The sequence below is a fragment of the Carassius gibelio genome, chromosome B23, assembly GCF_023724105.1.
Source record: "Carassius gibelio isolate Cgi1373 ecotype wild population from Czech Republic chromosome B23, carGib1.2-hapl.c, whole genome shotgun sequence".
Lineage (NCBI taxonomy): Eukaryota > Metazoa > Chordata > Actinopteri > Cypriniformes > Cyprinidae > Carassius > Carassius gibelio.
In genome coordinates, this window is record NC_068418.1 from 26,147,977 (window position 1) to 26,170,171 (window position 22,195).

General features: G+C 38.8%; 1 protein-coding gene and 1 long non-coding RNA gene across 3 annotated transcripts in view; one reads left to right on the top strand and one right to left on the bottom strand.

Annotated features, from left to right (window-relative positions):
- The window catches only part of LOC128011962 (uncharacterized), an 80,269-nt gene extending 74,492 nt beyond the window's left edge, over positions 1–5,777 (top strand). Inside the window, exon 3 of the long non-coding RNA XR_008182681.1 lies at positions 5,631–5,777. This is a non-coding gene — a long non-coding RNA (uncharacterized LOC128011962). The remainder of the gene's footprint in view (positions 1–5,630) is intronic.
- The window catches only part of LOC128011957 (broad substrate specificity ATP-binding cassette transporter ABCG2-like), an 80,711-nt gene that overhangs the window by 36,256 nt on the left and 22,260 nt on the right, over positions 1–22,195 (bottom strand). The window contains exons 12-16 of one of the 2 annotated variants that reach the window (XM_052594785.1): positions 15,573–15,697; positions 15,341–15,495; positions 8,866–8,955; positions 8,549–8,622; positions 5,627–5,777 (exon numbers count right to left, since the gene is read on the bottom strand). In XM_052594785.1, coding sequence (XP_052450745.1) covers positions 5,627–5,777; positions 8,549–8,622; positions 8,866–8,955; positions 15,341–15,495; positions 15,573–15,697 — 595 coding nt within the window. Of the gene's footprint in view, positions 1–5,626; positions 5,778–8,548; positions 8,623–8,865; positions 8,956–15,340; positions 15,496–15,572; positions 15,698–22,195 lie in introns of those variants that run through there. The other variant, XM_052594784.1, reaches the window with a different exon arrangement.

Genomic DNA, 22,195 nt, shown 5'->3' on the forward strand with positions numbered 1-22,195 from the left:
AATTAACGCGATCATTATAAAGGTGTTTGAACAACAAAACACATCCACTTGCACATATTTGACAATCGGAATATCAGATATATCCTGCTATAGCTAACAAATTTGTGAAATTAGAATAAAAAAGCAAATAAAAGCAGATCATCAGTCATCAGAGCTGACAAGCAATGAATGATTCGTCTCCATGGGAACCATAAAGCAATACTACGATCAATAACGGTCGCCTTGAAAAACTTTTAAACTTACGTGTGAAAAGGTTAAGTAAGGCTTACATTTAAATGTGTCTTTGTTTTGTTTTGAGTGTATGGTCAATAAATAAAGTAATTAAAAAGATGGGCACAAAACATGTTTGTCATGTATCTACTCCCCACACTTTGAGAAACGCTCAGCTAACTTAACAGCCAATTTAGTGTTTGGTCAGGATTTTCTTTTCTTTCTTTTTTTTTTTTGGCAGGTGTCGACAAACAATGAAAAATTGTTGTCTGGCTGCCTTTCAGTGTCCTTTTCATCTTTCCGTCAGCTTTTTCCACCCATTCATCCCAGGGACTGCGCAAAATAGTGAACAAACTTGGTAACGTTAGAGAAAGCAGGTTGGGTAATACCAAGTAGTCGGTGCGGAGGGCGGGGGGTACGTTACAGATTATTTAAAATATGATACTATCTTTCTTGCTGGCAAATGAAATTAATAAAGAAAACGAACAAAAGTATTTATTCTGAATATTTCATATTATTTTAATCTGAATGGTTTGATGATATTGAGGGGGTTATATTAGTTGGATCTGATTTTTGGGGGGGTCATGACCCCCCTAACCCCCCTGCAAATTACGCGCATGACAATGTTGTACAGTTACTTGATAAGACCATTATTACTTTTTATCTTTTCTTTTTCGTAGTTACCAATGAACAAGTATGTCATGTTAAACTAAAATAATTATTAATTTCTCAAATAATATTTATCATGCAAGCAGAGAGATGTCATGACAAATGCACATGCTTTTTGATCATTACAAATAATAATGTAAATTATTTTCATAGAATAGGAGACATGCTGTCTCTCGCATCACATACATTATCAGTAGTTAAGGATGTGGTCTTGAAGAGGACCCTTTTTTCTCTCATTTCGACTCGGTCTTGACTTGGACTCGGTCTCGACTAGTCCTGGACTTGGACTTGACTTGGACTCGACAAAGCTGGACTTGACTTCAGCTCTACTGAAAGGTTATAACAATTATAATAAAACAAGAACAAGAACATTTCTGAAATAATGTAAATAAATAATGTAAATATAATTGTATTTTTTAAATATTTTGATATTTAAATATAATAAATATTGTAAGTCGGTTTAACTGATCGAATGCAGGTGTGTTTATAATGATGAGAATCATAGGAACTGAAAATTAAATGAAAAACAGATTTCCTTCAAATTACATAGAAATAATCAGAGTATTTGTTTTTATTAAACATTTCTGTTCCTAAAAATTACAAGGTTTTAATGTGTATATATTTAGTTATATGAATATCTGAACATACAAAACATCCATGGAAAGAACATGTATCTGCTTGAAAACTAAAATATTTTATTCTAGCTTCATGCATTATTTTTTCAACACTTTAATGTGTGTCATAAAAAAAAAAAAGAAATAACATTTTGAACCAAAATCTGAAAAAATACTATAAATTGGATTTAGATTGATAATCAAAACGTAGATGGAGTCGATCAACGCCCCAAAGCTTGACTGCAATTATTATCTCTTCATCGGTCAACATTTTATTCCATAATGTTACAGTTTTGATGCTGTTTCATGTCAGATGATCGTGTTCTTACATGTGCTAGTAAGTGTATTTTCTTTTTCTTCTTCACTTGTGTTTTTTGGAAAAATTCTGTACAGAAGATGTGTACTAGCGCCCTCTACTGTATAACAATGAAAACACGGATTCTAGGAGTATAGATCAAATATATTCAGAATTATTGTAAGTATAAGTCAAGTATAATTAAATTACATTTTAATTATATTGATGAGGAGTACATAAAGCCCATTTTTTGAAGTACATAAAAAGTAATGTAAAAGCATGCTTTACTATTTTAAGAAGTATACTGATAGCACACTGGAATAAACTTCTTTTTCTTAAGGGTAAACCTGAGCACAGTCAATGATTCACATGATTTGTGTCTGCAGCATGACTGGATTTATGTTTATGATTTCTGTCAGCATACGATGATAGTTTGGGGGGGTAAACAGTGTTATATCTGTAGGATTTAGTCGATCTTGTTGGAGTGTGTGAGGAAGAACATAAGCTTGTGTTTAGGAGTGAATTTCTTGGGAGCGCAGCTTGAGGTACAGTAAGCAATGATGAGGAAGATGAGGGTCATGAGTCCTAAAGCAAATGATTCTACTGCAAACCCCAGGTAGAGTAATCGACGATTCCCTGTTCAGACAAATTCCTCACCTGTTGAATAGCTGCAAAGGGAAGTGATAAGAACATTAAAAAAAAGTAGTTTAGCATCATTGCATGTTGGATTTCTACACTAGCTACATTTATGCAGCCAAATCATCTGTTAGTAATCAGATAGATGACTTAATCAGACTGAAACGCATTCATGTAAACATCTCAGTCAATCCGAGATAAAACAATCTGACTGAGCTCGATCCCAATTCAATTTTGATTCATCTAGAAGGGGGAAGTAGACCTATTCTAACATGATCGAGAGGATATGTGAACACTGGATCAGAATGAAAACTGAACTGGAAATTACTGTTCATCTTCATTGCTCTTTAAAAAACAAAGAAGCCATGGCAGGGGAACAGTATCTGCAAACAGCAGGAAACTGAAATGATGCATTTAAAAGTTAATGGCCAAACAGATGTTTTTAAAACTTCACACTGTTGCCACAGATGAAATATAACACATAACATTAAATATTTTTGCAAGGTTAAATGTTGATAATTAGTAACTCAAACAACTCTCTTCTTATCCACAGGTCGTGCACATCTGCCATGTTTGTGGTTTAATTGATGTGGTGTGGTCAGTGTGAGGTGACAATGACACAAAATTTGTAGCTCAAACATTTGAGTCTCAGATGCAGTTCGGCATCATGACATCAAATCTGATGAGATAAACAAAATGTGTCTTCTGTCAGCTTCTCAAAAACACCAATATTCTGTCCACAAGGTGGCACTGCCACGAAACGTTTTGAGTATCTTCAGGGCAAGGTGCCAAAGACAAATACCAAGCTTTGAAATGACACTTTGTCAAAATTCAACAAGGCATTGTGTACCCTGCATGCTGCTCTGAATGTAAAGACACCAGTCCTGTGAGTTTTGGCCAAAACATTCAGATGTTAAAAGCCAGACTGTGAAGCAAATTTCATCTAGTGGAAACTTTTTTGCAATATCACCAACAAATTTTTAGCACAACTTTAGATTTATGAATTTGAAATTCACTGGTACAGTTCACATTCAAAGTACGAAAGGAATGGAATTGTATGGTTCACGAACAAAATCCTAATACTGTAAATTGATTTGTTATAGCTACCTCAAATTTGGAGCACAACTTGTTTAGAGTTATGACTTTCATTAAAATACAGTTTTAGATTGAAACATGTTTAGGAAAATACATAATTTTATATAGATTTTGTATTTTTGTGCAATTTTAAAACAATACACAAACTTACATAACTTTTCTAAATTTTTTAAAGGTAAAGTTTTCAAAAGTTAAGTTGAAGTGACACCAATAAGTGTTGTAAACATTGATCAGTCGTGAGTATGTATGATGCAACTTTTGGTAACCTCAAAATTTAGTACCAACTCTTTACAAACCAGTCAAATACAGGAGAAAATGTGGATGTTCTTAAGAATATATTTGTAAACTTCATGCGAAATATTGTAGTTATAGCTATATAAATATATATATATATATATATATATATATATATATATATATATATATATATATATATATATATATATATATATATATATATATATATATACTTATGAATAACTCACTAAATTTGAATAAGAAATTAAAATACAAATAATCCCAACACTCTGCATTTATTTACTTGCATAAGTTATTTCACCTCCTACAGAATGTTTGGATAAATTGCCGTGTGTTAGAGATACAAATCAGAACTTTTAACAATTCAGTCCTGAAGCAGATAATCAAGAATCATTAATGCAACCAAACATAATGATATTCATTCAGGAAGAACCGGTTCTGTCGTGTAAATAGCAAATCCATCATGGCACGAGCGCAACTGGCTCTTAAAGGGAATAAAAGATGAGACTATGATTGGTTTATATTTCATTTTATTGTAAATGACAAAAACATTTTGATTCAGATATACATTATTAAATGCAAAAAGTCTGGCTGTGCTTAATGGGTATAAACAAGCACACCCCTGTTCCCATTAAGCTCACATCATGTTTTATCCAAAATTCTAGTTTTTTTAAACAACCTTTTGTAAACCTTTTTTTTTTTTTTTTTTTTTTTTTGGAGGTACAGTCAATCGCAAAAAAAAAAAAAAAAAAAAAACCCAGAACACTAAAATCAAGCACCAAGGCATTCAATTTGATCAGTCATATATTCATAATGAAGTGTCATTTAAAGGAGCTATGTGGAGGTTTTTACTTTAAAAAAATCTTTAAGATAGAGTTTTTATTTGTACATGTATGAGCCAACCATTATGTAAAAAAAGAATGACACCTCGACTGTCCAGCACGGTTGCCTCTATCAGCCTGTAGGCTCAATTGTGTGTGGAGGAGTCGGGCCCGAATTGGCGCGAAAATTCACAAAATGTGACGTCATGCACGTTCTCGTCTATTCGGGCTTACAACCGTACGGCACGCCAGCCATTATAGTAAGCAGCGGTAATAGTGTTTTCAGATGGACTCTGTGGATGGAAAGAAGCGATCAGCCTCCGGCAGCACAATTCAGACACCAACGGACACTCCTCGTGAGTAAAAAAAATAAAATAAAAACCTAGTTTGGCAAAAAGAGAGAGCGACCGGCGTCAGTGGTTGCTGCAGCAACCCTGGTTGATGTGGTCGTGTTCGTACGAGCGTGCGCACTGAGAAAGAGCATGAGACTGGCTGCAGTTCCTCTAACGGTTAGTTAGACATTTAAGAACCTACGCAATGCTCCTTTAAGCTCATTGCAACATCTAGATTAGTCCATGTTCAGCTAAGTAACACATTCAAAAATCAAATAAAACAAACCAATAAAACATTTCATTCATGGGGATGAACACAGAAACTACTTCATTATTCTCTTATTAATTGGATGTCAGCTTATCTCTGGTCTCTTCAGGCTGGAATAAACTACAGGAATTCTGTACATTAATACATTAATCAACCCCTAGCAGATCTATACAGGTGGAGCTGGGGAAGGTGGAGGGTTTCTGAAGCTGCAATTGCTACGGCAAGCACTAGTCATTTATTGAATGTTGAGCAGTGAGCTAATGGGCTACAGATATAGGAGAGAACCAATCAGCTGTACCATGTGATAATGATGTCATTAGGTCAGATTGAGTTAGACCTATCGGACTGCGCCATCTAGAGTTTCATGCCAGGACTCTGTATGTGTTGTTTGATATGACTTTGAGATTTGGAAGAACATTAGCTTGTGTTCAGGTGAATTTCTTGATGAAGCGCAGTTTGAGATAAGCGATGATGAGGAAGATGAGGGTCATGATTCCCAGAGCCAAATGATTCTGCCACAAATCCCAGGTTGAGTAATGGATGCCCTGTTCACTCAGAAAGTCCTCACCTTTCGTGCAGCTGCAATGAGAAATGATGAGAACGTGATCAATACTTGTGTGTGTGTATATACTCCAAAATTGCTGAATGGAAAGGTAAACATGTTAGTAGGTTTGCGATGAAAAGTAGTCGAGCATGGTGAACTGTAGTGGAATGAGCCTGTTTTGGCTTCTAAAGTGAGTGATGTAGCTGATAACGAAAGAGGGCTCGTAGCTGTGGGAATATAATTCGAGGAGCTAATGCATGAGAGAAGCATTATTTCAGAAGACATTGTGGCTGGAGTGGCAGCCCTTCTTGTGGGAAGAACTACGAGTGTAAAGACCTGCGACTCAACCCGCAACACACAGCACGTTACATCTCTCTAATTTCCTCTTCTTTCTTTCAGTCTTGCTTCTTCACTAACACCATCTTGTTTCTCTCTGATGCTTCATTCATGCTGCACTTCAGAAAAGGCTCTACAGCAATGCTTTTCTCCCACAACAAAAATGCATGTGGAATCCTTTGATTCTTGGACACATTTGATTTCTTGCCATATATTTTTCATACTACAGCCTTGGGAACTCATGCACTTCACATCAACCTTTTTAACACACTCCTGGCCTTCCTATGCAGCTGTTGTTTCTGCTCTTCATGAAGGCCTTGATTAGCCGCTCAGGGGAGTTTCATTGCCTCACTCATTTTAGTAGCATTGACTCACTTCAAGAGTTCTCGCTCAGATTTTCTTATCTGTTTCATTCCTATTTTCTCTGCTTTCATGTTAATTTTACTTGTTTCTAAAAAATGTCTGTGCATTTGTCTCTTTACATATCTACATACAGACTTGCAAAGGCCTGAAAAAAGGCCTTTTCTGGCCTGACGGTGCACAGGCTTCTTTACACTGAACAACAGTCTGCTTACCATTCTGCTTTGAATACTGCACGTAAGAGCTACTATTCAAGCATCATTGGTAACGCTGCAACAAATTCTAAATCGCTGTTTAAGTTTCCTCTGTTGACCAGTTTACGTTTCTTCATTATTTCACTGGTAAGGTTGAGGGTATATATAGCACTTTAAATACCATCACTCCTCTTGAGTTAGTTAATATCCAGCCTTCAAACTTCCCAACTACTACCTTTTCAAACTTTGAAATGGTCAGAGATGATTTTATTATAAGTACAGTGAAGTCCATGAACTCTACAACCAGTATTTTAGATCCGGTTCCCTGCTTGGTCATCATGAACTGCCTTGCATCAATCTGTCCTTTTATGACTTCAATTGTGAACTTGTCATTGACTTCTGGAATTGTTCTTCCAGAACTAAAAATAGCTAAAATATGTCCGTAAGAAGACTGGTTGTGATTTATCTGATTTATCCAATTACAGGCCGTTTTCTAACCTCCCATTCTTGGCTAAAGTTCTTGAGCGTGTTGTGGCTGTTCAGTTAAATAATCGGCATGCAGTATTTTGGTCTTGTTAGACCTCAGTGCTGCTTTTGACACTATATGTCACTATCTTCTGCTTGACAGGCTGGAAAATTGGTTGGGTCTTTCTGGAGCTGTCCTCAATTGGTTTCGGTCTTATTTAACGAATAGTGCCAAGTTTGTTGGCTTGGGTAACTACAAATCAGATACCGTGCCTGTTCGACAGGGAGTTCCTCAGGGTTCAGTATTGGGTCCAATATTATTTAACATTTATATGCTTCCACTTGGGCAGATCATTAGAAAACATGGTCTTGGGTATCACTGCTATGCGGATGATACGCAGATTTACATCACCACTAGCCCTGATGTCCATTGCTCATTAATAGCTTTGCGTGGTTGTTTAGCAGAGATCAGTATCTGGATGCATAACAACTTCCTAAAGCTGAATGGCTCCAAAACTGAACTGATGCAGATTGGTACAGTAGCAGCGATTCGTAAGGCCGAGCAGATCAGTTTGATTGTTGATTCTTGTATCGTAATCCCCACTTCACAGGTGCGAAATCTTGGTGTCATTTTTAATCCACAATTATAATTTCAAGCACACATAAAACACATCTCTAAAATTGTGTCTAAAACACATTCTCTCTTTTGCAGACACTGAAAGGCATATACATGCCTTCATAACAATTAGGTTAGATTATTGTAATGCCTAAATCGTTGAGCAAGCTTCAGTTTATACAAAATTCTGCTGCTCGTGTGCTCACTTGTCCTTCTCCTCGTGAACACATTACACCGGTTCTTTCACAATTACACTGGCTTCCCGTAAATGCGAGAAATTCTAATTTTAACATACAAGGCACTTCATGGGACTGCACCTGAGAATCTTTGTGATCTCATCAGTCCTTATATTATATACGCTCTCTTCGCTCTACTAACTCTCTTTCACTTCACCAGCCATCATGTAAGCTAAAGACCATGGGGGAAAGAGCCTTTTCATATAAAGCCCCTAAGCTATGGAATGTACTTCCTCTGCACGTCAGAAATGCACCAACGTTGGGTGATTTAAAAAGTTGATTGAGGCAAATTTATTCAAGACTGTCTTTCTATAATGAAGTGTTGTATTGCTTTTGGTGTTTTGTTTTATTTTATTAATTGCTTTATTACTGTAGTGCTTTGGGTTTAAGAAAAGTGCATTACACATAAAATGTATTATTATTATTATTAAATATACTTAAGTAAAGCCGAAATGCATCAAATGTGGCCTTCTTTTTACAGTCACATAGTTCTTTTCAAGTAACAAACGTCTCTTGTATTTCCATTTCTCAAACACACTTTATTTCTGCAGTATGTATTTCAAGTAACAAATGTTACTCATATGCAGCTTCATACTCACACTTGTATTTCTAGGCCACTTGTGTTCTTCATGTCACACAGGGTGAGGCCAGTGAACTCATTGATTTCCACAGCCTGCAAAAACATTCATCATCAACATCATCCACAACTACACATTACCGTTCACTAAAACAATAAACCTTAAATTAATTACTAATAACAAAAAATATACTACACCTACACAAATGTTTCTCAGCTTTTACCTACTGTCTTAACTGCCACACACATTTACGTAGACTACTTCTATATAAATATAAAACGTTATACATTTCATGCAAATCAAACAATCCAGGAGAACATGGACACTTTAAAACTCACAACAAGACCATAGCGAGGAATACTGAGATACTTCAACCAGTTCAACCAGTCAGCAACACTGGGGAGATTCACCAGCAGCCCCGAGAAGATCTGAACACATGGAGAAACAACACTAAATATTGAAGGTAACACTTTTTACGGCACCATGTTTATACACTCAAACTATGAAAACAGATTGGATGACACATTTAAAACAATACATAATACTGCCCTTTATTCTTATACTTTGATAATTACATAATTATTTATATAGATATACTGTATATATCTACACATACATACATAAACACACAGTTAGCTATACATAAATGCATACCTATATATATATATTTATATAGAGAGAGAGAGAGAGAGCGAGCGAGCGAGAGAGAGAGAGAGAGAGAGAGAGAGAGAGAGAGAGAGAGAGAGAGAGAGAGAGAATGTGCAGTGAAGATGAGTTGCATAGAGTTATTGGGCAACCCTACACTTCCCTACACTAAAGTGCAGTGTGTTTAATGTCCATGTTTAGTGGTCTGATAGCATGAAGGTAGAAAATCCTTCTGAGCTTCTCCATTTTTGCCATCAGACTGCGGAAGCTAGCATTAAAAGCCGCGCAAAAGCTCCGCTGTTTTCCAGATGACGACTAAGAGTATTTATCAAGAACAGTTTTGCATCATCTACGCCTCTTCCAGCGCGATGTGCAAACTGCAGCGGATCTAAAAGTGGTCCAGCAACTGTCATTATATACCTCTTGATCTCTTTTTTAAAAATCTCCATAACTAAGGAGGTCAAGGCGATTTGGACGGTAATCTTTCAAGGAATTTGGTTTAGTTTTTTTAGGTATCGGTACAATAATTGAACTTTTCCACAAATCAGGTACCAACCCTTGATCTAATGATGACTGAAAAAGTAACTGGAGAACTTCACTGAGCTGGTCAGCGCAGTATTTCAGTGTTCTACTACATATCCCATCTGGACCTGGGGCCTTGTTAAGCGGAGTGGCCTTCAGCTGTCTTGATATATTAGATAAATTAATTTTAAAATTATTAGAAGTACTCAAGGTCTTTTTAAAAATGGTAATCTCATCAATGACCGAGGATGTATCTCATCGAGAAAAAAAGTCATTAAACTCATTAGATAAAATTAAATCATTGTCAATGTTTCCACTTGGAATGTGGATCTTTGGTACTGATGTACTCACTGCAGCCATACTCTTAATTCCTTTCCAGGCAGCTTTGAGATTACCTTGCATGAACACATCCTCAATCTTATTTTTATAATTATTTTTAGCGATTTTAATTGCTCTTTTTACTTCCCTATTTATCTGTTTTTTCTCCTCATTGGTCCCCACAAAAACTATTCTCTTCTTCTCGTTCAATATGCATTTTAACTCCTTTGTGATCCAGGGTTTATTATTAGGATACAGAGTGATCTTTTTCGTAGGTATAACAGAATCAACACAGAAGGTTACATATTTAGAAATGGTAACCACCTGATCGTTCAAATCAGAAGATGTATTCAAAAACATATTCCAATCGGTGCAATCTAAACACCCCTTCAAAACTTCAATATTAGAAGGTGTCCATTCTTTCAAGTCGTGTTTCTTTCTTAACTTGCTTTACAATGGGAATATATCCAGAAGTCAGTAAAATCATATTGTGACCAGCTGAACCAAGAGGAGGTAAAGACAGAGATTGATACGCTCCCAGGATGGGACCGTAACATCTATCCAAGACTTTATCACCGCGAGTAGCGCAGGTAACATATTGATGATAGCCTTTTAGATGTTTGTCCATAATACAATTGTTAAGATCCTCTAAAACAAATTTGGGAGCATCTGGGGATAAATGATCAAGTTTCTCTAGGGTGTTTTTAACCATCTCAAAAGCCACATCAAAGTTGGCGCGTGGGTGAGTATATACCACAATAAAAAACAGCTGAGGGAACTCACGAGGGAGGTAAAAAGCACGTACAAATATTGCAATGAGTTCGATATCTGAATTACAAATCTTAAAATGCACAATTGCTTTTTTACACAAGCTTTCCTTAATATAAACACACACACCTCCTCCTCGACTTTTGCCTGTTGAATGTTTGTCTCTATCAAGTCGAATAGGTGTTCCAAAACCTTCAATCTTTAAAGTACTATTGTCAACTGAATCATCCAGCCAAGTTTCGGTGAATACCATCATGTGACTGTTTTTTAAATTCGTGCATAAAACTCACATTGGCTTTTAGTTCATCAAGTTTATAGCGAAGCGAGCGTACATTGCTTAGAAGTATTCCAGGCAGCGGGATGAATCTTTGAGCTCTCTTTAGTCTGCGTCAAACTCCACCACGCTTCCCGTGTTTCCTCCTAGTTTTCCTTTTCAATTCCTGAGTGTTTGCAGAAGACTGGAGAATTTCTTCGGGAATATCCCAGGCAGGGTCGACAAAGCTAGCATTAAAACGCAGACCCATCAGGAACTCCCTGGCCAATACTAGCACGCTCTCCACCGAAACTCCGCCATTCACCAAGACGGTCGCATTTTCCCCAGTTGATAACTGGCAGCAGTAACATAAGGAGCACCAACTTCCACAGACTTATCATTTTCTTAAATGTTGATAAGAACGAATTAAGAACGATTTAAAACAAGACAGAAACCAACATATACAATTGAGGCACACACGCAGCTCAGCCAGTCGCCGCAAGAACAGCGCCCAGAATGTAAACAGCCATGGCGATGACCGCTGTAAACTCACGAGGCAAATAGAACGGGCAGCACATGATCATTAGATGCTCCAGATGAGTTGAACGGGAACGCGTCAAAGTGGTGATGTTCCTGGGGTCACACCATTTGTTGTTGACCATGAAACAGACCCCTCCACTTCTGGTTTTGCTTGCCTCCATAGTCCTGTCCATCTGAAAAAGAGAAGCTATCAGACAGTATTACAGCTTCTTCCGGTCCCGAGGGGGTCAGCCATGTTTCTGATTATGTTGAAAGTGATGTGACATTCAGCCAAGTACGGTGGCCCATACTCAGAATTCGTGGTCTGCATTTAACCCATCCAAAGTGCACACACACAGCAGTGAACAGACACACACCCACACTGTGAACACACACCCAGTGCAGTAGGCAGCCATTTATGCTGCGGCGCCCGGGGAGCAGTTGGGGGTTCGATGCTCAAGGGCACCTAAGCCATGTTATTGCTGGCCCGAGATTCAAACCCACAACCCTTGGGTTAGGAGTCAAACTCTCTAACCACTAGGCCACTAGGCTTATGTCATGATGGAATCTTATCCTGGCTCTGAGATCATCCATCTTGTTCTCAAGCGATTGGACATTGGCTAACAGGATACTGGGCAAAGGTGGACTGTGAGGTCTGGTCCTCTGATCCATCTCGGCTCATCTTGATTGAACGTCAGTGAATTTATTCCATGTTATGATTGATGATCAGCTGACTTTCTCAGATCACATAAAACTGTCCGATCCTAAAAAATTTGCTTTATTCAACATCAAGAAAATCAAGCCCTGTCTTTCATAACATGCTGCACAACTCCTTGCTCAAGCTCTTGCTCTGTCCAGGCTGGACTATTGCAATGCTATCTCTGCAGGTCTTCCAGCCAGTTCTATCAAACCTTTACAATTAATCCAGAACGCGGCAGCAAGATTCATTTTTAATGAGCCAAAAAGAATTCACGTAACAGCCTCTGTTTATCAATTTGCACTGGGTTCCAGTAGCTGCTTGCATAAAATTCAAGGCATTGATGTTTGCCTACAACACTACCACTGGCTCTGCACCCATTTACCTAAATTTCTTACTTCAGATTTATGTGCCCTCTAGAAGCTTACATTCTGCAAGTGAAAACTCACTATTCTAATTCTATTCTTTAAAAAAAATCTAACTACTTTTCTAATATTTTTGTATTCTATTTTCTTTTCATTTATTATGCAATTGTGTGTGTATTTATGTATGTATGTGTATGTATATATGTATGTACATATATATGTGTGTATATATACATATATATATATACATATATATATATATATATATATATATATATATATATATATATATATATATGTGTGTGTGTGTGTGTGTGTGTGTGTGTGTGTATGTGTGTGTGTGTGTGTAAAGAAATTGAACACAGCTTGCTCTATTCTTTTTTTTATTATATCTGTTTTCTTTTTATTTATTATATTAGTTAAAAGCCCATGCTTCGTTTACTGTGTTAACCTAACTGAGACTTGTTATAGCACTTATATTTCATTGCACTTTTTGTTGTTTTTGATTGCTTCCACTGTCCTCATTTGTAAGTCGCTTTGGATAAAAGCGTCTGCTAAATGAATAAATGTAAATGTAATGTTCCATATGCGGTTCAATATCAACCAATAAGATTCCATGTACTATGTCGCGTTTTCATTGGTCAGTAGTTGAAGCCTATTTCTGATTGGTTGTTGCCGTTTTGACAGCGTTTATGCCAAGAGCAAAGAGAAAGAAATTGAAGAGAAGAGTACCGAGAAACCTGAGCGAGCCCAGAAAAAATTCTTACAAGAGCATCGTGTATCTGAGAGCGTGCGCCGAGTTCCAGCGCGCGAGCAGAGAGATTCGTGCTCCGCACATTATATTCCGCGCACGAGCAAAGAGATTCGCGCTCTGCACATTATATTCCGCGCACGAGCAAAGAGATTCGCGCTCTGCACATTATATTCCACACACGAGCAAAGAGATTCGCGCTCTGCACATTATATTCCGCGCACGAGCAAAGAGATTCGCGCTCTGCACATTATATTCCGCGCACGAGCAAAGAGATTCGCGCTCTGCACATTATATTCCGCGCACGAGCAAAGAGATTCGCGCTCTGCACATTATATTCCGCGCGCGAGCAGAGAGAGTGGATGCACTCCACCAACTTACATGTTCATATGTATTGAGAGTGAGGAGTCACGTGCCGATTTGGGTTGATTTGCACACATATGGACATTGGGAATTATAATGTTTACGATGTAAGTCACCTTGCATTCACGCTGTTAATGGCTTTAATCTAACCAGGACATTTACATCTTGCAATCACACATTTAACTACCCTAGCTAACCCAGAACTGGTTTGTCCACTTTGCAGCCCCCAACACACAAACCTGTTACAGTATGTGTCATCGGGTTAAAATGAAATCATAACTAAACATACACAGCTTTAGCCAACATCAAAACATGTTGGAAACGTTCGTATACAGTACATTGAACATCTCGTTACAATCTAGTGTTTACGAAACAGTCGCAGTTAATTACTTTGTCATTTTGGTCAAGAAGTGCATTCTAAATGCAATGTAATTACAATACACTAAAACGCATGTGAATAAACTTACTTTGGCCAGTACAACACTGTTTTCATCACCTGCTGTAGATGGACCCAGTCACAGCAGAAAGCCTCGTAACTTTCCAAAGACTTGTGGCTTTTAAACTCCTGCATTGTGTAGCCTAGTAACTTAAACCAAAAACATGATAATTCCCAATGTCCATATGTGTGCATGGAGGTAATGGTCCAGGTCTCTGTGCCGCTGCAGGGAGCTCGTATGGGTCGATATTTTGGATGCTTGAGAGCTTCTCCAAATACTGCTGTTTTGCGCTTGGTGTGACCTAAAAAAAACTGTATTCCATTGTTCCTGTGTTTTCCATATGTATCGTGTGAGGTACTGGAGCAGTTTTTAATGCAGCAGTAACTTCCAGGCATGGTAAAACAGTGCAGAATTGCGAGAACCTCCTCTACTACCGAGTTAACAACACATTTAAACAATCCTGTTTCGCTGCCGGTATCCTGCCAACATGGCGCAGACTGTGATATCGAGGGAGGGGCTTTGTGCTATGACGACAACTCCTCATTCTCAATAGGAGGTGGCATGCAAATTCCACTCGCCAATACTTATTGGCTGTTTCTTGTGTACTGCTCAGAGGTGATTCTAACGTCAGTATCCATGTAATGTCAAACGTGACTGACTTAAAGGTGAAACACTCACCATACACTTTATTTGGTGCAATTGCTTGGTAACACAAATTGCTTATTAGCCAATCACATGGCAGCAACTAAATGTGGTGAAGATGACTTGCTAAAGTTTAGACCGAGCATCAGAATGGGGATAAAAGGGGATTTAAGTGACTTTGAAAGTGTTATGGTTGTTGGTGCCAGATGGGCTAGTCTGAGTATTTAAAAAAACTGCTGATCTACTGGGGTTTTCACCCGCAACCATCTCAAAGGTTTACAGAGAATGGTCCGAAAAAGAGAATATATATATATATATATATATATATATATATATATATATATACATTTTCTGCATACATATTATAGATTTTACACATTTATATTTATAATTTGTATAATTACATTCATTATTGCATATACTAATGATAACCCTTAACCATGTTACACTCACAGCCTCGTAAAATAGTGCTGTTGTGTGTGTGTGTGTGTGTGTGTGTGTGTGTGTGTGTGTGTGTGTGTGTGTTTCTTTACCATCATGAACACAAATATCATGTTAATGACGATGGTAGCGATGCCCACCACCGTCTGATCAGCGGAGATGGCTAGAGTCATGGAGGTGGCTGTGTAAGACACCAGAACGATGGAGAAGAGAAAGATGAAGAACGCCTCGGCCGTTGCCTTCAGACCTGCACAGGAAACACAAACACATGAGACTGCATGTTCCTTACCAGACAAACATGAACAATGGCAATGTGAGTCTGACCGATCATCCAGTACACGACACAGCTGAAGATGATGGACGGGATGGTGCGCAGAGTCAGGATGTCAGACAGGACCTTAGACAAGAAGTACACCGAGACTCTGTAGTATCCACTGATGTACTCGTGCCTGAAGACATCATCAAACACTCAATCAATCGAATTACAGTCATAATGTCAACTGCACATAAAACATCACTAATCACATTCACAAGACAATCTTAACATAACAATTTTTATTCATATTTTCTTTCCTTATTTAAAATAATTAAGATTACCTCCAACTTGTCTTAGATCCCCAAAGGTAAAAAATTTTTTAAGTTTAAGTTTTCACCCACTATGGGACATTTGCCATGGAACACTTTAAACAATTATAAAGCTACAATGGAAACATACAGTAGCTTTGCTCAAGTAGATGTTCAAGTTAACAATTAAAGTGCCCGTAATATGGGTAATGAAAGGTTAATATTTTGGTATTTCAAACCCCTCCTTTGCATGACGCTTATCTGAGGTGATTGGTCAGATTGGTCTTATTTCATTTCATTATGCCTGTAATGGCTGATAAAGCAGCATTTGTGAGCAAAGTGGTGCTTTGTGTATGTACGTTATTATTGCGTTATTATTTTTACCACTGCTAAAGTGGCACCTAGTGGCAAAGAAGGAATTAGCATTTTCACACGTGCACACATCACACACCAGGAAGCACTTGCGCCCTCAGATCACTTGGACGTGGTGTGTAAGAGATATAAACAATATAAATACTGTTCCTTTTCTCACACAAACCACAATGTGTACTTACGATGGGGAATTATTTAATTTGGACTTCTCAGTGCATGCTCTTTGAGGTGGTGACCATAGACCTGCATTATACAGTCCCTCCAGAAAAACGTGGATTTTTTTTTTTGTGATTGTTGCAGGCAAAAATCCTTGATTTTGCGGCACGTTTTCTTAAAAAATGCAATGGAATATGCAGGATATTTTAACAATTTTATGCGATGAAATTGCGTGAACTTGCAAAAACTGCGGTTTTATGAAAAAGAGAAAAAAGGTGATTCCCCCAACACCTTTTTCTCACTAAGCTACTACCTTAGTGTAAAGAGTAATTTCTTATTACTTCCTATGATAAGCAAGCATACTAAATCACAGAATATTTAAGTTGCAATCTCTTACTGCAACTTAAATTATTTGCCATTAATAATATACTTACAACTGTAAGTTTTTGGTACTGTTCTGTAACCAAAAAGTGCAATCTTACAACTGTAAAGTTGCACCAACTTCTGAATGAAACTACAACAGTACACTGTGAAAATGAAAACTATAACTGCGTAGACTCTAACATTGCTAGTAGCCTAGTGAGAACAGGGTGTTGGGGGAATCACCTTTTTTTCGCTATTTCATCAAACCGAAGTTTTCGCAAGTTCTCGCAACATAATTTGACCCCACTGTCATGTAACAAATTGGGAAACTGCTTCGCGCGGTCTTTTGCACTTATTTTTGTTGGCAAATAAGAATGATTTGCGCGCTTCAAGCTTCACCCTGGTTGTGTGTTCACGTCACATAATTACGTCACTTCATAAGGTTCCCATAGCAATAGAGAGAAAATAATGGTGCTTTACTTGTGTGAACTTTCTGCTAAGATATATGTGAGTTTTTTGCAACGAAAATACAGGGATTATAAAATCATGCTAGCCCCGCATATTTTGCTTGCTGAAATCTGCAATTTATGCTGCGAAAGAGCGGCGTATTTGAAAAAATTCAACCCCTGCATAAATATGGGGCCTTTTGCTGATTATGCATTAAATCAGGTGATCGCATAATCGCGTTTTTCTGGAGGGACTGATTATATGACTCACAGACAAGAATGGTTTGACCTAAAAGTATCAAAATGGAAACTACTGCGGAAACGAAGACACCTACATCTTGGGTGCCCTTGAGGTAAGCTAAAACATACCAAAATGTTATTTGAAAGTGAACTATCCCTTTAAAGAACGCAACACACATCTCCCGGAAATCCTGTATAATTCAACCAATCCGATGACGACTGCGACACTCCTGAAGTGTTTCCACTTTTGTGTCCCATATGCATCAGACATTTAGTCAACGGTCCATGGGCGTGACGTCTGAGACTAAACCAGAAATGACCAACAAGTGGGTGAGCAATATGCTAATGTTTCATGTTGATGTGTGTGTGTGTGTGTGTGTGTGTGGGTTGGGGCAGAGCTGACTGCTACCAATCACGTCCATTGGTGGCGGATAATGGACATTCCTTCAGATATGAAGGTAAGCTACGACATAAGCTTGGGGCTCCATGCGGTGGTCCCCAGACGAATAAGTAGTCATGGACCAACAGCGGAGGTTTATCAGGTATGGAGGGACTAGTTGAGTGGCATCACTAGATCCGTTGCAAAAACTCCATTTATGCCAATGATACTCCTCGACATGGCGAATACAGTCCGCCATCAACTAAAACTGCTGCCTCCACTGCTCCGTGAGCATTTCGTCTCCTCAAGACAAGGCCGCATTGGGGACACACGAGAGGCAGGATCAACAGACAGAGACCTGGCAGCCCCCTGCAACTCCACCGTCCACCTGGTTGTCTAGAGTTCATCTCCTGCCACTGGATATTGGATTCTGGAGTGAAGTTATGTAGATAGGGTTTGCGCACCTCTCTCTTCACATTAATGCACTCTCGGCGTATGCTATCACTTCACCATACAAGTCCTTCGGCGATAGGGTAAATGTGATGGAGGTCTTTAGCATGAACCCTGCACAGAGGCGGCACAAGCGTGATGGTCGTTGTGTGGATGGGTTGGAACAGCGTCCACCTTCGGTAGCTTCTTGTGTGACTGAGCAGCCCTCTTCAGGGGTCCGCACTGCTCACCCCCAATTGGGGGGAGGGTCTAGAAAAGGTAACCCAAACATTGCCTGTTCCCTACACTCCTGGGCGGCCCACCGCTGTCGTCAAGGCATCCCATTACTTTGAGTGAGACCCGACTTGCAGGAGAAGTCAGACAAGGATACACCTTCTTTTGGAAGGGCCTTCCAGAAGATGCCTGCTGTCTACATGGAGTAGGTTTTGCCATTAAAAGCAGACTGCTACAGAATATCCCAGAGTCTCCTGTGGGAATCAGTGAGCGGCTGATGGCTTGGCGCATTCTCCTTGCGAAAGGTTGCTATGCAACCTTGATAAGCACTTATGCACCAACTCTGGTTGCTGAAGAAAGCATCAAAGACGGCTTTTACGAGTCTCTTGACAGAGCTCTTCACAAAGTTCCTCACATTGATAAACTTATACTTTTGGGAGATTTCAATGCCAGAGTAGGCACCAGCAACATGCTCTGGCCTGGGGTAATCGGGAAACATGGTTTAGGCAACATGAACAAGAATGGCCTGTGACTCCTCTCCCTCTGCTCTGAGCATAAACTGGTCATAACCAATACAACTTTCCAAATGAAAAACAAATACAAAGCATCATGGATGCACCCCAGATCAAAACACTGACCCCTACTGGACTACATTATAACCCAGCAACAAGATCTACATGAAATCTCCATCACCCGAGCAATGCGTAGGGCGGAGTGCTGGACAGACCATCGGCTGATCAGATCCGAGATACACCTAAAGGTCCGACCTCAACACACCAGGCAACAACCCTCAAGACAGCTCAACGCTCGAGCTTTAAAATCTCCTGACATTACTGCATCCACTACCACTCATCCCCTACCCAATACAGCTGAAAGCACATGGGCTAACCTTAGCACAGCTATACAACAAACCGCTTACGATACAATTGGTTTCACCTCCAAACGTCACCAGGACTGGTTTGACAACAGCTCTCTTGAAATACACAACCTTCTGGAGGATAAGCGTAAAGCCCTCTCTGCCCACCTCTCCAATCCACAATCTCCCTCTCAACGCTCACACTGGAGTAAGATCCGTGCTGAGGTGCAACGACGGCTTCGCATAATGGAGAATGACTGGTGGATTAGGAAAGCCCATGAAATTCAAGGTAATGCTACACCAACAACTCTCAAGCTTTTTACAATGCAATAAAATCACTATATGGACCCCAAAAACGCAGAATCACTCCTATCAGATCTGCAGACGGCACAATTCTGTGTAACAGGGGAAACAGAATAAGAGTCTAGTGTATTTACCCAAGAAAGGTTAAATAAGGCCTAGGTTCGACTCTAGGAGGATTTAAATGAAAAAAGTTTGAGACAAATGTAAATTTAAACAATTAACAGCCGGCAATTTTATTGCAGAGACTAAAAAACTTTGAGTGAACAATTCTTCACAATGTGCATGAAATCACAATTTTTCTGGTTTCCACTCAAGAATGTGAAGTCAAGGAATAAAATAAAATAAAACCAAACAAAAAGTCTCAATAGTCCTTCTGGATCCCTTGTGTGTATGTGTGTGTAAAAGTTTCAAATGTCCATTGTGTATAAAGGCCTCTTTGTGTTTTCTACCCGGGTAGTGTGTATGTGCTTAGCTCGCAGTTCGGATCCGTGTTGAATCAAGATGATTCTTTTGAATCGTAGATCAGGGTCTGGCTCGCCGTTCAAAAGGTGAATCCTCAAACAGAGACCGCATACAAAAAAAAACAATCTGCACAAAACAATGCAGTCACATTAAACATTTCTAAATGTCAACAATTTCTACACCGACATTCACTATCAGCTGCACAAAATGTCTGCGAGTACAAATGTTAATCTAACATGTGAACACAAAAGTGCACATAAGCATGCTTAAACACATAAAAGTGCTTAAATATACAAAATATCCTGTTGTACAACACCTTTTTTTCCATTTGGTGCATTTACATACTTATAGATGCAATCATTTAACCAAAACAGTTAAACTAACGTTGTACACAAATTAACTCTATGCCAATTTGACCTTTTAAACATACAAAAATAATTCCTAAAACGTCATATATAACTCTGATTGGTTTTAAGGACATATAAAGTGAAAGATGAATGTCAATTTGAATGTCAAAGTAATGCATACATAAGCAAAACTCACCAGAGTTCTCGTAAAAGACAAACCAGTAATCAAAAGCATTGACTGGTGTTTTTTTTTCCTCAGTTACAGGATGAATTAGCAACCTAAACGATTAATAACATCCTTTATAAAAGAATATACACATAAAAACGAAGAAACATATTGAAATTAAATCGTTTGTGCAATCTCATGCTAACCTCGTGCGTGCATGTTCAGCTGGCTTCTTCGTCTGAATTCAATATACATCGACTCTCAACATACCGCGGAGTTAACCATCCTCTAGTGGTTCATCAAAGTACTGCACCAAAGATACCAGTTTCTTTTTCTTTTCTTTTTTTTTTTTAGCACACAAAACAAAAATAGTTATAAATAATTTTACTGTAGGACTAAAAAAAATAAGAAAATATGAATGTACAATTCAAAGGGGTTACATCCTCCCCTCCTGAACCTGCAAGCGTCTCTGCATGCAGTGTACCTATAAAATCACTGATCTATCAGGGGTCAGTATCCTAACCTCAGGAAAATCATCTGACTGAAGGGCTTGTGTGAAGGCTTTGTTTAACCCACTTAACAGGGATTGCATAACTAACACTAAGGGGTTTCCTAATGATGTGTAAGTTAGCCTATCAGGTGGCTCCCTGATTCTGGTAGAACGTCTGGACTCTGGCTCAGGTATTTCCTGCACAGGTGTATTTCCATTTCTTTCAACATTCTCAACTAGTATTTCACTGTCATCATCCTCTTTCCTCATTCCATTTCTTTTTCCATCAACAGGTTCCATCCGATCCATGATCAAATCCTCAGTACACTCATCATCGTTGACATCAACAGCCTCAGAATCCAGTTCCTTGACAGGTGAGTTTCCCACATTCTCTTCCAGGATGTCATCTGGTAAGTTTGTTTCTCCCTTTTCAGATAAAGCTACTTCTTCCTCTGCGTTTCTCCCATCCAATTGCTCAAATTCAACATCAAAACTTTCCACACCTCCAGAAGGTTCAAATGGTTGTGCATTTGGATTCAGTGTTGTCCGACAGGAACTTCCTTCCACCTCTTTTATGTAGGGCACGTCCTTGACAATGGTTATGGTGGGATATGTCTTATCCTGCATTATTTGTGGGAAGTAGAAATCTGGTTCTCCAACACTATCATACGCTTGTTCGTCGTCATCCTCTGGAACTATTAGCGTTTTCCTAGAACAAGTCGTTTTTTCCATTCCCTCCATCCTGTTGTCCTCATCACTGGAATAGGTGGGGGTTAAGAAACCACAGGGCAGGAGTAAATCTCGATGGAGGGTTCTTTCAGGTCCCTCAGCAGTAAGAGGCTTTATGACATAAACTGGAGAATCAGCTATTTGCTTGATCACTTGATAGATGGTCTTGCTCCATCGGTCAGCTATCTTGTGCTTGCCTCTTATGCCAACATTCTTGACAAGAACACGGTCTCCAGCTTGTAAAGTGGATTCTCTCACCTTCAGGTCATATCGTTGCTTGTTGCGAAGAGCTGTCTTCTTACTGTATTCAACAGCAATTTTGTAGCTTTCTTGCAGGCTCTCTTGAAGCTTTTTGACATAATCAGCATGACTTACTCTCTTTTCCCCTTCAGGCTTGATACCAAAGGCTAC